At 41.0% G+C, this 17,913-nt stretch overlaps 1 protein-coding gene across 4 annotated transcripts in view; it reads right to left on the reverse strand.

Annotated features, from left to right (window-relative positions):
* SHANK3 (SH3 and multiple ankyrin repeat domains 3) overlaps positions 1-17,913 on the reverse strand; it is a 502,635-nt gene that overhangs the window by 417,116 nt on the left and 67,606 nt on the right. For all 4 annotated transcript variants that reach the window (XM_056573015.1, XM_056573012.1, XM_056573011.1 and 1 more), the window contains exon 3: positions 15,334-15,373. In XM_056573015.1, coding sequence (XP_056428990.1) covers positions 15,334-15,373 — 40 coding nt within the window. The remainder of the gene's footprint in view (positions 1-15,333; positions 15,374-17,913) is intronic.

Here is a 17,913-nt window from a genome sequence, read left to right on the forward strand (position 1 = left end):
CCTCTCATTCCATTCCCACTACCATCCCTCAACTGTGTCCCTATGCGGAGGGTCACATTCCGCTACAGGGCAGTTTTCTTCATTACACAGGGAGGTTTCACTTACCCCGCCCTCCTCCCCGTCTCTGGTTGGCTGGCCGGCCCGAGTCTGAAGAGGGACGTCGCACATGTGACGTCCCTCTGAAGACCTGCACCCCGTCAGTGACGTCACTCGTAAGGCCGACGTCGGAGAGGAGAATGCAGCACAGGACAGGTAAGTGTGTCTATGTTTGTAAATGTGTGTGTGCATGTGTGGGTGTCTGTCTGTCTGTCTGTGTGTGTGGGTGTCTGTCTGTATGCATGTGTGTGTGTCTGTGTGTGTGTGTGTGTGTGTGTGAGTCCGGGGGGGGGGGGGGGGGGGGATGACCTGCTTCTACCTAATGTGGGGAACCTGCTTCAACCTAAGGTGGGGAACCTGCTTCTACCTAATGTGGGGAACCTGCTACTACCTAATGTGGGGAACCTGCTTCTACCTAATGTGGGGAACCTGCTTCTACCTAATGTGGGGAACCTGCTTCTACCTAATGTGGGGAACCTGCTTCTACCTAATGTGGGGAACCTGCTTCTACCTAATGTGGGGAACCTCTTCTAACTAATGTGGGGAACCTGCTTCTACCTAATGTGGGGAACCTGCTTCTACCTAATGTGGGGAACATGCTTCTACCTAATGTGGGGAACCTGCTACTACCTAATGTGGGGAACCTGCTACTACTACCTAATGTGGGGAGCCTGCTCTTACCTAATGAGGGGAACCTTCTACTACCTAATGTGGGGAACCTGCTACTACCTAATGTGGGGAACCCGCTACTACCTAATGTGGGGAACCCGCTACTACCTAATGTGGGGAACCCGCTTCTACCTAATGTGGGGAACCTGCTACTACCTATTGTGGGGAACCTGCTTCTACCTAATGTGGGGAACCTGCTTCTACCTAATGTCGGGAACCTCTTCTAACTAATGTGGGGAACCTGCTTCTACCTAATGTGGGGAACCTCTTCTAACAAATGTGGGGAACCTGCGACTACCTAATGTGGGGAACCTGCTTCTAACTAATGTGGGGAACCTGCTTCTACCTAATGTGGGGAGCCTGCTTCTACCTAATGTGGGGAACCTGCTACTACCTAATGTGGGGAACATGCTACTACCTAATGTGGGGAACCTGCTACTACCTAATGTGGGGAACCTGCTACTACCTAATGTGGGGAACCTGCTTCTAACTAATGTGGGGAACCAGCTTCTACCTAATGTGGGGAACCAGCTTCTACCTAATGTGGGGAACCTGCTTCTACCTAATGTGGGGGAATCTGCTTCTACCTAATGTGGGGGAATCTGCTTCTACCTAATGTGGGGGAACTATACTGCACCTAATGTGGGGGAACTATACTGCCAACCTAATGTGGGGGAACTGTACTGCACCTAATGTGGGGGAACTATCCTGCGTATAATGTGGGGAACTATAGGGCACATAATGTGGGGGAACTATACTGCACCTAATGTGGGGAACTATACTGCACCAAATGTGGGGAGCTGTACTGCAGCTAATGTGGAGGAAGTATACTGCACCTAATGCGGGGAACTATACTACACCTAATGTGGGGAGCTATACTGCACCTAATGTGGGTGAACTATAATGCATCTGATTAAGGGGGACAGGGGACTGGTGAAGGGGTACATGGGACTCATTAAGGGGGCAGGGGACTGATTAAATATAAAAAAAAATATTTGTCACAAATATTTTTTTCCTCTTTGTGTACGTTTATGGGGGGGCACAAGGATAGCTCGCACAGGGCGCCTGAACACCTAAGGCCGGCCCTGGTGATATCAATGCAGCGAGTGTACACAGCTATGAGATTGATGCACTTGTAGTTTACAGTAAATACTACCACTCATCAGCTTTTATATTGCAACATTAGGTCACTACAAATGCTTGTTGTATTGACCACAATCCCCCAAAGTGTAATTGCCATTTAGATCATATTACTTATGGCATCTATAATGCATGTCTTTAGCCCAGGTTGTTTCCATTTGCTTTCATTTGACATCAATGTATTTAATTCATATTTTCCTGATCTCACTTACACTATAGTGGCCTTTATAGTTTGTAAGGGTCCATTTACACAGGCATACCCGTGCTCGGCTTGAGCGCCTGCCTAGCAGATCAGTGCTGGATATTTTGGGACAATTTACTTACATCATTATTGATCACACATCACACATCCCCTTTTTATACAAGAAGATGTGTGGTCAACCAGCATTGATTTCTAGGGCAACGTAATCCCCTTGATCAGCTAAGAACCAATCGATTGCTCATTTGTCAGCTGATTACTGTGTCTTATAGGGACTATTGAAATGGCGGAATTTCCACTTGCGGAATTCAGCCTCAAATGAAAGCCCATAGACTTCAATGGGATTCCGCATTACCATTCACACTTCTGAATTTGCGCTTGTGTGATGGGAGTGCGGAATTCCATAGAAGTCTATGGGCTTTAATTTGAGGCGGAGTTCTGCAAGTAGAATTTCTTTTCTTTTCTCTATTTTTTCAAGCGGAAATCCTGCCATGTGAATAGACCCTCACACAGGGAAGTAAGAGGTTTGTTCAACCCATAATCACCCTTAGGGTCTATTCACATGGCGTAATTCTGCCTGAAATCAAAGCCCAATGCAATTGTATGGGACACTTCGGAAATCCCGCTTGCGGATTAGCGAAAATTCCAAAGTGTCAATGGGAGTATGGGAGTGTATAGCATTTCTGGCAGAATTCTGCTGGTGGAATCCAATTCTGCCGTGTCAATAGACCCTTAGGCTAGGTTCAGACTACGGAATCTCCAGACTGAAAATTTCCGTCTAGAGATTCCGAGTGCGGCCAGCGCCAACTGAATCAGCTGGCACTAGGACCGCATGGACATTGCCGTCCCCAATAGACTGCAATGTGTTCCGCAAGTAGATCCGCCTGAAGAATGAGCAACGCCATTCTTCAGTCGAGAAATTTGAAAGCGAATCTTCCATTCACAAGTGTGAATTGGCGAACAGAAAACCCATTCACTTGCATGTAAATTTTAGTAAGCAGAATTTCTGCATGCAAGATAATTTTAAGAGATAAATGTTTTAGTAACAGGTCATTCATACTCTAAAAAATATTGGGATCATAGCCTGCTTTTATTTTGTTAGATGTGGGTTATCAAAATTAAGTTATTTAAAAATTCACAGATGAGGGTTTCCCATCATCACTCCAGATAAAGCCTCATACATACAACCATATTATGGCAGTAATAGGACCCCTATAGAGGTGCATGGGTCCTTACTCTACCTGTCTGCTTTTAATTGCTGTACAAAACTGAATCTTTCATGGTATGCAGTATTGGGGAAACGCAGGAGACTCTGTGTGATGCCATACAGCTCCTGCAGGCTTATAAAGACTGTAATGATAAGATCTTATGTTCTGAAATATTGTAAGAAACGATGAGTGCTCTGATCTCCAGTCACTTGGTGACCTAACTCCATCCAGTTTAGCCTGTAATATTACAGCATATGCTTTTCTGATGCAGCATTTATTAGGATATTCATTTTTTTAAGTGCTATCATCGTGAAGACACAGCCCTTGTACTGTACAAAGATGGTTCTGCTTCCTTCTTCATGTATTAATTACTATAAATCATGTTGCTGGAGAAATGACTACAACTAGCAACAGATACCGGGAGCTTAAGTGCTGAGATGGGCTTTTGTGCACAAGAGTTATCCATGGTGATGTCATACCCACTGCTGTTTACTGAGAGGTATATAGCTTAGTATAATCTACTTTATAAATTGCACACTGTAGCCTCAACAGGACCAGCTTAGTACGAGGACTCCATTAGAGGTAGGTGTTCTTCACCACAGAAAGAATAAAACTATCTATGTATTATAAATTACAATGTCTATGCCAGATTAACACTGGATTATCTTAATGCAGTGCTGTAAAATATGCAGCAATGGAATGGAAATTCAGATATACAAGTATACTGTTTTCATACAACACAGAATGACAGCAAAATAGACACATTTTTTTTTAAAGCAAACAATTTTCCATTGGGTAAGCCATGGATATACATATATTTATATATATAGACAAGGGATCACTGCAGCACACCAATGTATCTTTCAAAAAAAGTGGGTTTTATTCCAACATGTGTAGAGTTAGGGTATGTTCACACAGCGGAATTTCTGTGTGGAATAATTTGTCTGGAATTTACTGTCTATTCACTTAAAAGGGTATTCCACCCCTAGACATCTTATCCCCTATCCAAAGGATAGGGGATAAGATGCCTGATCGCGGGTGTCCCGCCGCTGGGGACCCCCGCAATATAGCATGCAGCACCCACCTGTTACTGCTCCGGAAGCGCTGAAGGGTATGGCTCCCGACCACGGGGATGGAAGATTGTGATGTCATGACTCCGCCCTGTGTGACGTCACACCCCACCCCCTCAATACAAGTCTATGGGAGGGGGCGTGAAAGCCCCTCCCATATACTTGCAATGCGGGGGCTGGACATGACATCACTCGGGGGCGGAGTCGTGACATCACGATCTTCCATCCCCGTGTTCGGGAGCAAGACCCTCCAGCGGGGGTCCCTAGCTGCGGGACCCCCACGATCAGACATCATTTGGATAGGGGATAAGATGTCTAGGAGTGGAGTACCCCCTTTAAATGGAATTTCGCTGTCCCATTCAGACAGCAGAATCTCTGTGCATGCATTCTGCCGTGGAAATTCTGCTTTTGGCATTCTGCAAAAATATAAGACCAGTCTTATAATTTGCGGAATTCTGTGTTCTCAGAACGCAAAAATTCGGCTGCAATTCCACCATAATTCCACAAGCTTTGCTGAATGGAATTTCTTCTGCCGAGTGAATATACTCTTACAGGCAACATTTCCGCTGGCTCACCCAGCCATTATCAAGCCTTATAACTCTAAACATGTTGGAATAAAACCCACTTTTTTTTCTGCAAGATTCGCTGGTGTGTTGCAGTGATCCCTTGTCTTGCTAGATCTGTGACCAGGATTCCTACACCTGCTTGCACCCTTGCATGCCTCCAGTTTGTCTGGATTTGGATGTGCTGCAACCATTCCACTTACAAATCAGAATGATCCCATAACCCTACAAGCTTACATTCAATTTCACATTCACTGCCTCTCTTCACCATTGGGGAACTAGCACACTGCAGAATATCCAGGACACATTCCATGTGTAGCCATAATGACCACACCAACACCCGCCGTCCTCATTGACGACAATGCAGTTCCTTGCAATATTCCGCTGATTAAAAATCTGAAATTCAGCATTGTGAACAGTGTAGCAAAATCCCATTGAAAACAATGGGAGGCTGCTGCACAGAAATCTCCACCCAGAATTTCTCCAGGCAGAAATTCTGTAGTGTGGATGGGCCCTTACACTGGCTGGTATTATTTCAAAGCAATGTTGTCTTAAAGGGGAATTTTCATATTATAAAGTGATGACCTATTGCTAGGACATGCCATCACTTTGTGATGGACAAGGTCTGACCTCTGGGACCCCCACTGATCCTAAGAATGAATGGTCCCAGCTGCCATGATGACACCAATGAACCCTTCCATCACATCAGAAGGAAAGTGGGAAGGGAGTACTTGGGTGTCTAACCCCTAAGATGACATGGTCCCTATTGACTACGACATCTGTGGGATTAAAATGGCTCCTGGCAATGTCGGCTGTGTAAAGAAGCTACAACTCACTGCATATGGAGCTGGCTGTGTCATATCATCCCTGCTCACATTCACTGTACATGTATGGTGGATGTTGGCAAGTGCCTGTATGGTGGATGGTGGCAAAGGCCTAAATGCTTTAGACATTCCCTCTATGATCCAAGACCTTTAATGGGGGTGATTTGTCATTTCTGTGGCCCTTGTTTATTTTGTAAGCATTAGTATAAAATTCATACAGACTGAAATCTAGAATTGTAAATGTATTTCTATATGCATTTTTAATCTCAGTTCCTCCAATGTACAACAATTTGATTTCCCTCATGGTTTAGGCACTTTTTACAGAAAACCAGAGAAGGAAATTATGTCTGTATCAGTAGGTAAGTATATACTGACTCCAGGGTGTTTCTTTTATTATTGGCAATACTGGGTTCTCAACAACCTCATTGCCATATAGAAGAGAATGGGTGATATTGACAAATAGTTTTAATAATAGTTGCACTGGAGGGTGAAGGTTAATAAGTGCTTTGTGATGAGTGGAGAACAATCTCGCTCATATATTTCTTGTAATGTTTTCCAAGAAATAGTCTCTTAATGCCAACTATTAACAATCCTGGTTGTGCTTAGAGGGCAGGTCCATCTAAAATTATTTTTTTCTTACCATCCTGACCACTGAACTATAAAACCACAGGATCTTATGTCATATATATCATTTGTATGTCTGGAAATGCAAACTTAACAAAAGCAGTTGAGATGCGATCTGTATGGCATCATTTCTGAGGTCAGGTCCAGTGGAAAATCTTTTCAGATTTACAATTGATTGGTCTGGAAAGTTTGGAGCTAGGTGACAACCCTTTCAGGAGCTGTAAACCAGGCTATAGGGGTAGCTCTTGGCATTCAGATTTCCAGAAACGTGTAAAGTACAATGTGCTCTTTTTATACACAGCAGATTCTGGTAATGTTTGTGTGCAGGGACTACACCAGCGCTGCAACCCCTTTATTTCCATCATTGACTGGTGCCTAGACCAGGGAATGAAGGGAGCGTGGCTTCACGAGGGGGCATGGTGGGACATCACCATCTCGGAAAAAAAAACAGCATTTTCAAGACTGAAGCAGCACCCGGCACAGAATGCCAGCGGCGAGACCCCCTGGATCAGACATCTTATTAAAATATTGCATTCCTGATCCTGCTTGATCCACAGCGAGAACGCAAAAAAAAATTCAAACGCCAACATTTTTGGTCACATCACAAACCAGAAAAATGTTATATAAAAGGATCAAATAGCCAGAACTACACAGAGGTGGTACCGTTAAAAACTACACCACATGAACCAAAAAATAAACACTAACACAGCTCAGTGGATGGAAAAATAAAAACAGTTATAGGGGTCAAAACACGGTAATTAACACATTTTTTTTCAAGTTCTTTTTTTTTTTTTTTTTTTTAAACCATAAAATAAAACAAATCATCTAAGTTTGGTATCATTGGAATCACACTACCCCATAAAGTTATTATGTTCATTTTTTTCTTTTAAAAAGCTAATTTAAAGCATTAGCTTTTGTGGATGATCTTTTGTTCCTTCTGTCTGATTATGTGGGCTTTCCTGTCTGGTGCAATTATTTGAGACTTTTGGAATTATTTGTAATGTCAAAGTTAATACCCCCAAAACAGAGGTAATAGTGGTTACCCTTCCTAACAAAGCACAAACTGAGCTCAAATGTAGCTCTCTGTTCTCATGGGATACTTCATCTATCAAATAATTAAGTTTACAGATTTCCCCTAAACTACCTAATTTATATAACCTTAACTATATGACTCTTTTAGCAGAGGAAAGATTACTTTCAGATTATGATCTGATTAATCTATTCAAAACAATTATTGTCCCTAGGATTGTTTATAAACTCTAGATGGTCCCTATTGCTATTGCTCTACAACTATGCATTCTATTTTCTTGCGGTTTGTTTGGAAGCAGAAACAACAATGTCTCTCCCATGCTTTAATAAAGGGGATGTTCGGAGCTACGAATAAGCGGAGGAAGGTAAGTTAAAGTGTTTGTTATTTTATTAGGCAGCCTGGGAAAAGTAGCAAAATAATACTTTTTACCGGACAACCCCCTTAACCAGGAAGCCTAAGGTATGAGGTACAGGGCTCCCTGATATTTTAGCCTATTACAAAGCTGTTCAGCTGAAGAGATGGGTGGAACTTGCCCCCAACAATAAGAGCAGCACCCCTGACTTGGCTTATGGAGCTTATGACAGAGATTTTATTAGGGACCTGTGGTTCCCACCATCCCCTCAGTTGAGAGAGGATGAAGCATTTCTTATACCCTGGGGTATATTTTCTTCTTGGAATGAGGTTTCCTTTAGAACAGTAACTGCCATTTCCCCATTGTTCCCTTTGAGTCTTATGCCCATTATCATATGTGGAGGTACTTGAGATCGGTCTTAGAGATAGAAGGATTCCGGATGATACCACGCTAAGCAAACTGATCCCTTCAATGACGCTTACTTTCCTCCATTTAAAACATTTCAGGAGGTGCTTCTCAAAATCTCTATCCTTTTACTACCCATGATGCCTGATTATCTGTACAGACATACACTCTCTTCCACAAATGTATGCTGGAGATGTAGGAAACATCTTGACTCGATGCAGCATATATGGTGGTCTTGTTGAAGATTGATTCCTTTCTGGATACGACTTGAGCAGGTCATTAAGAGGGTATCTGTCCTTCAATTTAACCCCTGAAACTTTCCTACTATTCCTCACTAAACAGGGTTATACTCCACATAAACATAATTTAGTTACTCACTTTATAAAAGCAGCTAAAACATTAGTTCCATGAAAAAGTGACAGACTTTACCCCCAACTCTGGAGTACTGGCTTTCAAATATGTAGATTTAAAAGGATAGGGGATAAGATGTCTGATCGTGGGGGGCCCACCGCTGGGACCCCCCGCGGGCTCCGTGAAGCACCCCCATTCTATGGCCATCATGCCCCCTCCCATAGACATGAATGGAGGGGTGTGGCTTGACATCACAAGGGGGCGTGGCATGATGTTACATTTCAGTCCCAGAAACACAGAAGTTTCCGAGACTGGAGAAGAAGCCCCGCATAGAATCCCAAGAATACCCCTTTAAAGAACTTTCTTCTATGGCCTCAAGATTACAGCCAAATTTTTTAAAATTTAGTCCTTCTGGCTATATTTATTATTTAGTCAGAATGCTTCAATGGGCACTGTCAGATCAAAAAAACTTTTGATATACTTTAATGATTAAAATTGATATATGCTTCATTACATTTTAGTTTCTTATTTAATAAAGAAAATGGCCCCTAAAAATCCCACCACTAGGGGTCCCCATAACTAGTGAGACACCAACGAGTCCTGCATGAGACCACCCCCCTCCCACTATAAAACCACGCGCCCCCTCACCAGCCGCACAGCATGGGAGGCAGGTATGACTCTAAGCCCCACAGCCCCTTGGCTGCCAAAACCCTGCGCTTCAACTGCTAAAGCCCTGCCGCACAACAAAGCCCCCCACCAAAATAATGTAGTGTATGGTCATAGATGTGAGCGGCACAGGCTGAGATGTTAGGAGGGGCGCACACTGGGGGAAAACAGCTGATTGCCGCTCGTCACATCTTCTACCCCCCAGCTCAAATCTTTCAGGATTAGGTACTGAGTAACATGTTAATTTACTTTTTTTTTTTTTCTGATAGGTACGCTTTCCATTCAGATTGCTGATCCTTCTTCTGTTCAACCCTGTTTAGTTTTCATTTACAGCATATTGCTGATTTTTGTCAGTTGGATGTTATAAGAAGATTTGATTATATTGCTTTTATTACTGTACTTAAATGATGGTATAATATCTAATTGCATGTGTAACTCACTGTTATTGATTTGCGCTTATTCTGTAATCAGATTTGCTCTTTCCACTATATGCTTCTTTACCCCTCCCACTTTCTTCTCATATTTTTCTATTATTCTCTCTCCTTTTCTATTCTTGATGTAACTTTGTAATTAAGTATATTCTGCTATTATTGCTAGATTATGTGCCACGATGTGGAGCTGTGTTTGTTACTCATTATATGACTTTATGAATGTTTTACTTTTCAATAAATGGTTCAGGCTGATGGTGTAAGTGTGCATTTTTGGCACACTTTGGGCCCCTTAGTACCAATTGAGCATTATTTAAACATGTCAGACTATCTAAGTATTGTTGCCGACAATGTCCATCCCTTAACCCCCTTAAGGACCACGGGTTTTAAAATGTTTGCAAAACCCGTGGTTTTTTTCTTCTCACCCCATCTAAAAATCATAACGCTTTCAATTTTCTACCTACAGACCCATATGAGGTCTTTTTATTTTGTGCCACCAATTTACTTTGTAATGACATCAATAATTTTACCAAAAAAATCTTAAAGCACTTATGACACCTTATCTTTATTCTGTAGGTCCATACGATTACAATGATACCCTACTTATATAGGTTTTATTTTGTTTTACTTCTGTTAGAAAATGATAACCTTTTGCACGAAAATTTGCATGTTTAAAAATGTCCTCTTCTGACCCCTATAACTTTGTTATTTTTCTGCATGCAGGAATGTGTGAGGGTAAATTTTTTGCTCCATGGTCTGTAGTTTTTATCAGTACCATTTTTGTTTTGATAGGGCTTTTTAATCACTTTATATAATTTTTTTTAGGGTATACAAAGTGCAAACAATACGCAATTTTGGACTTTGGTATTTTTCTATGTATACGCCATTGACGGTGCTGTTTAATTAACATTATATTTTTATAGTTTGGACATTTGCGCATGTGGCAATACCACATATGTTTATTTTTATTATGTTTATATATTTTTATATATGGAATTTGGGAAAAGGGGGGTGATTTAAACTTTTAATATGGAAAGGGTTAAAGAGGTACTCCAGTGGGAAAAAAAAATCAAATCAGCTGGTGCCAGAAAGTTATATATTTGTAAATGACTTCTACTAAAAAATCTCAATCCTTCAAGTACTTATTAGCTGCTGTATGCTCCAGAGGAAGTTGAGTTGTTGTTTTCTGTCTGACCAGATTTGGACAGTTCTTGACACAGACAGAGATGTCAGCAGAAAGCAATGTGGTCAGACAGAAAATAAATTCAAAAAGAAAAGAACTTCCTTTGTAGTATACAGCAGCTGATAAGTACTGGAAGGATCAATATTTTTAAATAGAAGTAATTTACAAACCTGTTAAACTTTCTGGCAGTAGTTGATTTAAAAATAATGTTTTCCACCAGAGTACCCCTTTAAGTTTATTAAATAGAAGTAATGTACCAATTTGTTTAACTTTTTGGAGCCAGTCGATATGAAAAAGAAAATAGTTTTCCACTGGAATACTCCTTTAATGGGTGTTTTTTTTTACTTTTATTTAACTTTTTTTTACACTTTATTTGTCCCCACAGGGGATATTTAGGAGGGATAGATCAATGTATTTCCATAGAACTACATTGATCTGTGTGCTCTGCGCTTAATTGATAAAGCCTGGTCCAGCCAATCCACCCCACTGGACCATCAGGGACGCTGCTGTCAGCTTTGACAGCAGCTATCTAAAGAGTTAATAGCCGGCCGCAGCGCTTGCTGCATGTTGGCTATTAACGGCGGCCCTCAGCTACAGGAATCAGCTGAGGGCTGGTATGCTACAAGCTCGAGTCAGGAGCCCAATATTGCATTGTGGCTGGTCTACATAATGGTGGGAATAGATGTCTAACCTGCTCTTATACCAGTAACCAGTAAGTATGGCCTTTTTTCTGTGTATGCAGAGCAAATGTCTCAAATTTGGTGTGATTGCTCTCACCATCTTTAAAGGGGTATTCCGTCCCTAAGACATCTAATCCCCTATCCAAAGGATAGGGGATAAGATGCCTGACCACGGGGGTCCCGCCACTGGGACCCCTGCAATCTTTCATTCAGCATCCTGCTATCATCAGCCTCCATGCCCCTCACATAGGCTTGCATTGAGGGGGCGGAGCGTGACGTCACACAGCGGGCGAAGCTGTGACGTTACGATACTCCGGCCCCGTGATTGTGATTCATCAGACCCAAAGCGATATTCGCTCCGGAGGCTGATGACAGTGGGTGCAGCATGAAAGATTGCAGGACCCCCACGATCAGGCATCTTATCCCCTATTTTTTGGATAGGGGGATAAGATTTCTTAGGGCCGGAGTACCCCTTAAATACTGTTCAACATGGCACCAAATTGGGCCCAAAGTGGCAATATTTTGTGTGGCCACCATTATATTCCAGCACTGCCTTCAAGGGGTACTTCGGCCCTAATACATCTTATCCCCTATCCAAAGGATAGGGGATAAGATGTATGATCGCGGGGGTCCTGCCGCTGAAGACCCCTGCAATCTGTCATTGCGCACCCACCTTTGTGAGCCCCCTGCAGCGCTGGAGGCTCCAAGTTTGTAGCGTGACGACCACTGGCCGGAGTATTGTGACATGACATGACATGACTCCGCCCCTGTGTGACATCACACCCCGCCCCCTCAATACAAGTCTATGGGAGAGGCCCCCATGATCATACATATTATCCCCTATCCTTTGGATAGGGGATAAGATGTATTAGGGCCGGAATACTCCTGGGTATATAGTACACCAGAGCTGTATAGGTTGCCACTCCTCCATGATGACATCACAGAGCTGATGAATGTAAGAGACCTTGCACTCCCCCACCTTACGTTTAAAGGAGATATCCATTCAGAAATAGTAAAAATATTAAATTAACCCCTTAAGGATTCAGCGTTTTTCCGTTTTTGCATTTTAATTTTTTCCTCATCACCTTCCAAAAATCATAACGCTTTCAATTTTGCACATAAAATTCCATATGATTGCTTATTTCTTGTGCCATCAATTCTACTTTGCAGTGACATCAGTCATTTTACCAAAAAATTAACGCTGAAACTGAAAACAAATTCATTGTGCGACAAAATTTGAAGATTTCATCAAATGTCATTTTGCAACTTTTGGGGGCTTCCGTTTCAACGCAGTGCATTTTTCGGTAAAAATGACACATTATCTTTATTTATTTTGATACCCTATTTATATAGGTTTGATTTTGTCGTACTTCTGAAAAAAATCAATAACTACATGCAGGAAAATTTATACGTTTAAAATTGTCATCTTCTGACCCCTATAACTTTTTTATTTTTCTGCATACGGGCCTGTATGAGGGCTAATTTTTTGCGCTGTTTTCTGAAGTTCTCAGTACCATTTTTGCATTGATCGGACGTTTTGATTGCTTTTTATTTATTTTTTATGATATAAAGTAAGTGACCAGAAATACACTATTTTGGACTTTTGAATTTTATTGCGCATACGCCATTGACCGTGCGGTTTAATTAATGATATATTTTAATAGTTCGGACATTTACGCACGCAGTGATACCACATAAGTTTATTTTTATTTTCACAGTTTTTTTTTATGGGAAAAGGGGGGTGATTCAAACTTTTATTAGGGAAGGGGTTAAATGACCTTTATTAACTTTTTTTCCCCACTTTTTTTTTTGCAGTGTTATAGCTCCCATAGGGAGCTATAACACTGCACACACTGATCTTTTACCCTGATCCCTGCAAAGCCATAGCTTTGCATGGATGAGCGTAATAAGGGGTTGATTGCTCAAGCCTGTGCCTGACCGTTATCATGTTTGCTAAGAACTACTGGACTTCCTGCCTGGAGCAAAAAGCTGAGAGAAAAATGGTATGTGCTCAGCAAAGATTACACTTGTACACTGCAAAGTTATATAACTTAAAATGTGCAGCTTTATGAAGGTAATTTCATTAGGCTGGAGTTATCCTTTAGGGATGCCCCACAGATGCTCAATAGGGTTTAGGTCTGGTGACATGCCTGGCCAGTCCATAATCTTTACCTTCAGCTTCCTTAGCAAGACAGTGGTTGTCTTGGTGGTGGTTTTGGGGTCATTATCATGTTGAAATACAGCCCTATAGCTAAATATTCAAAGGGGGGGGTTGGGTTAATCATGCTTTGCTTCCGTATGTCCCAGTACATGTTGGCATTGATGGTTCCTTCAATGAACTGCTGTTCCCCAGTGCCAGCAGCTGTAGGCAAGACACACTTGCCTTTGTACTTCTTACCTAGTGGACAGATCTTTCTACTGATCTTTTTATACCTAGGCTGGCAACCATGACAAGGGGGCATTCTCCACGTCAAGAGAAACAGAGGTTTCACCATCATCACAGATGGGGATTCTTTACTGTTAGAGAAGTGAGACTTTGGAACTCTCTGCCACATGATGTTGTGATGTCTGACTCAATAAACAAGTTCATGGAGGGCCTGGATTTTTTTTAGATGAATTTAATATTATAGGTTATGGATACTAGAGCTATGTGTATAGAACGTTGATCCAGAGACTTATTCTGATTGCCATATTGGAGTCGGGAAGGATTTTTTCCTCTCATGGGGCAATTGGCATCAGCCTAATGTTTTTTTTGTTTTTTTGCCTTCCTCTGGATCAGCATAGAAGGGATATAGGTTGAACTTGATGGACTTTTTTTCAACCTGACAAAATATCTAACAATTGATTCACTTGTGTACTCACTTGTGTTGCCAAGGTTTAGACATTAATGGCTGTGTGTTGAGTTATTTTTAATGGGAAAAAAACATTAAACATTGTTATACAGACTGTGCACTCACTTATACATTGTAGCAGAGTGTAATTTCTTTAGTGTTGTCACATGTAAAGATATAATAAAATAATTACAAAAATGTAAGGGGTGTACTCACTTATGTGAGATATTGTACATATTGTCTTTTGTTGTGTCTTGGCTGGGAAAAAAAATACAGGAAGTGTGGACAAACAAGCAGAGTTTTGGGCACTGAGGCTCTGTGACATGCTCCCGACTCACAGACCAGGCTGATTGACAAGCTGGGAGCCTGCACAGAGCCTTGCTTGTCTGCCCACACTTCCTGTATTTTGTCCCAAACAAGACACACAGGCAATAGCTGCAAGGACAAGACAGCATTTTTTTTCACCCAAAAATATACACAATTTTTAACCAATGAAGCAGGGTGCTCAGACCTGAAGCAGGGTGCTCAGAGGCGACTGCCGGCGGTTTTGCATTGTGTGTGCTTTTTCCGCCCTCGAGGCCAGAAGAAGTACACACAGCACGAAACCGCCGGCAGTCAGTTACATGGTCTGTGGTTACATGCTGTGCATTCACTAGCTTTTCTACAATAGCCTAGATTTAAAATGTAAATCTAGTTTTGTTAAAAAGTCTAAAAACAGAGAATTATTGTCTGCTCTCAACTACCCTGTAATTTTTTTAAGTCCAGCACGGCCTCCTCCTTTCAGTTTTTCGCTATCTAAATTCACTTGGTAAACAATCCCTAATGAACTGAATAACAGGAGGAAGCAGCAAGAGCATTTTAATACTACAGATCATCCAAGGCGCAACCATTTGCCTATCTGTGTAGTATTGTCAATTCTGCTTGCTGGCATATTTTAATAAAACTATAGATACACTTAAATTATAAAAGTAAAAATGACAATATTATGACAATAGCTTTAAAATCATAGTTTACCTCTTTAAGGTTCTGCTCAAATATTTCTGGACTCTGGTGCCTGGAAGAAAAAAATAAATAAAAAATAAACATTTTAATGCCAAAATTGTTTCCCTATAATGAACAGTGAAAAGTAAGGCATGTTTTTTTCACAAGGCTCACTTTAGGAGCATACTTAAAAATGAATATGAATAAAAAAGTGATTTTTTCCAGCTAAAATAAAGACAACGTTTCTATGGTCTCACACCACCTTTCTCAAGTCATAGTGCAAGTGCAAGTAAACAGCAGTTTAAAAAGGCTACATCATGTTATACACAAATTAGCATACTTAATATATAAAGCAGGTAAAAATACAAGATCAATAAATTACAGTGCATGAATTAGGGGTACAACAGTAGTATTCATTGGTGACAGTGAAGTACATGTGAAAATAAAACCCACCTACAGTGATAATACAGTTAAAATCACATAAGTTCACATAATTGCGTCAGCTTACAGTAATCACAAAATCATATCATAAACAAAAGAAGTCCACGCCATGTTAGACACCTGGCGTGTACGGCAGTACTTCCGTGTGTGTGAGAGAAAACAAGCGTGGGCCAATGAGGAAGAGCGTCCCTTAACACGGGACCCAGTCACATGACCGACGAATGACGTCGTCAGGACATGTGACCAGGAACCGTACGTCCGAGGGCGCGTCTACTCTCCATGCGATAGTGTCCATGGATACGGGAGCCAGTCATGTGATCAGCGAGTGACGTCGCTCTTAGACGTGACCGGGAGTCGCAGATCCAGGACGCAAGTTTAATATGTGAAATTTGGTATGACGTTCCAGTTTCATTACCCTTGACTGTCATACTCTTTTACATCCCCCCCAAAAACAAATCTCAAGAGCCCGCATCCCATTTGTGTCCACGTTCAATACACATTCTAAAAATATAGGTTCTGTTTTAACAAGTATTGGCACCTTTTAAAGTCCAGCTTTCCCATTATTGGCATTATTCCATGTGTGTGAGGTGGGCCAATTCCCTTTTTTGTTTTCACATATATGGTCTATATTCCCATAAATGCCCTTTTCTTCCACATAAATGCCTTCCTTCTTTTTCTAAACAAATTATTTCCTTTTGTTTTCTATTAAAATTTTCTCTTTTTCTTTTTTCTTTAATACTTATTATGCTTTGTCTCAATAAATACCCCCTTTATTTTATTCTAATTTTGGAGTATTCTGTATTACTTTATTTCTGATTATATTTTCATACTTTGATGTAATCCCCATGGGGTGAATGTGTATATGTGAAGGGTGGTAGTCCGTATACCCCCCAATTGGGGGTGATCTGTACACCCTTGGACTATCCCGAAACGGATCATCCCCAGAGGAAAATTTTCTTTGGGGATGTCTGTTTGGGGTTTCCTTCAGACCCCTTAAATTGGATTATCCGAAGGATATGTCCCTCGGGGAGGTTATGACATAAATTACCACGCTTGTGTCTCTGTTTGCATGTGGTGGGTTTTCGCACTATTCATGATTATACTTAATGGCTAGCATATATATGCGCCAAGAATCAGTTTTTCTCCTAAATAAATACTTTTTCTTTCAAAAAAAAGCTTTTTTTCCCTTAAGAATTACTTTTTCATTATAAATTTTTCTTGCACCCTGGGAGCAGCATAATTCCAATTTCATCTTGGTCTTTGGCAGGCAGACCGCCGCGGTAACGCACGCCAGCGTTGTACACCACCCAAGCATTGCGGACCTCATCTATTGTCCTAAGGAGATTACGACTGAGCTATCCATTAGGCTGGTAACCATATTCTTATTATATAATTTGCTTTATCAGGATTTAATCTAAAGTACGGGACATTCCATCACTGTCTGGACTATTAGATACCGGATTATCGGAAAATCTCATTTTCTTCATAAAACAGTATTAGTTATTGGTGTTTATTATACAGTGTTATAATTTATGTTCTTATAACATCTATATTACCTCTGCACAAGGGCCCTGTGCTATGAGGTTTATTTTTTGTATATTATTGTATTTTAATAAAATGTTATATTATTTTATATCACATAATTGAAGCACGGTCTCAATTCATATTTAACCAGATCTTATTCATGTATCAGTTTTCTGATGCTAGTTTTGAGGGGTTGGTATTTGTTTAATTCCTTCTAGATTTGTAAATTACTTCTATCAAAAAATCTTAATAATTTCAGTACTTATGAGCTTGAAGTTGAGTTGTTCTTTTCTTTCTAAGTGCTCTCTGATGACACGTGTCTCGGGAACTGCCCAGTTTAGAAGCAAATCCACATAGCAAACCTCTTCTACTCTGCGCAGTTCCCAAGACAAGCAGAGATGTCAGCAGAGAGCACTGTTGCCAGACAGAAAACAACAGCTCAACTTCAGCAGTTGATAATTATTGAAAGGATTAAGATTTTTTAATAGAAGTAATTTACAAATCTGTTTAACTTTTCTGGAGCCAGTTGATATAAAAAAAAAAGTTTTTTCCTGGAATACCCCTTTAAGTCCAACCTAGAACCCTACGTTACTGATCTAGAGGAAGGGAAAAAATCCCAAGATTGCTAAAAAAAAATCTTGCTAAAAA

This window comes from Hyla sarda, chromosome 4 (assembly GCF_029499605.1).
Source record: "Hyla sarda isolate aHylSar1 chromosome 4, aHylSar1.hap1, whole genome shotgun sequence".
NCBI lineage: Eukaryota > Metazoa > Chordata > Amphibia > Anura > Hylidae > Hyla > Hyla sarda.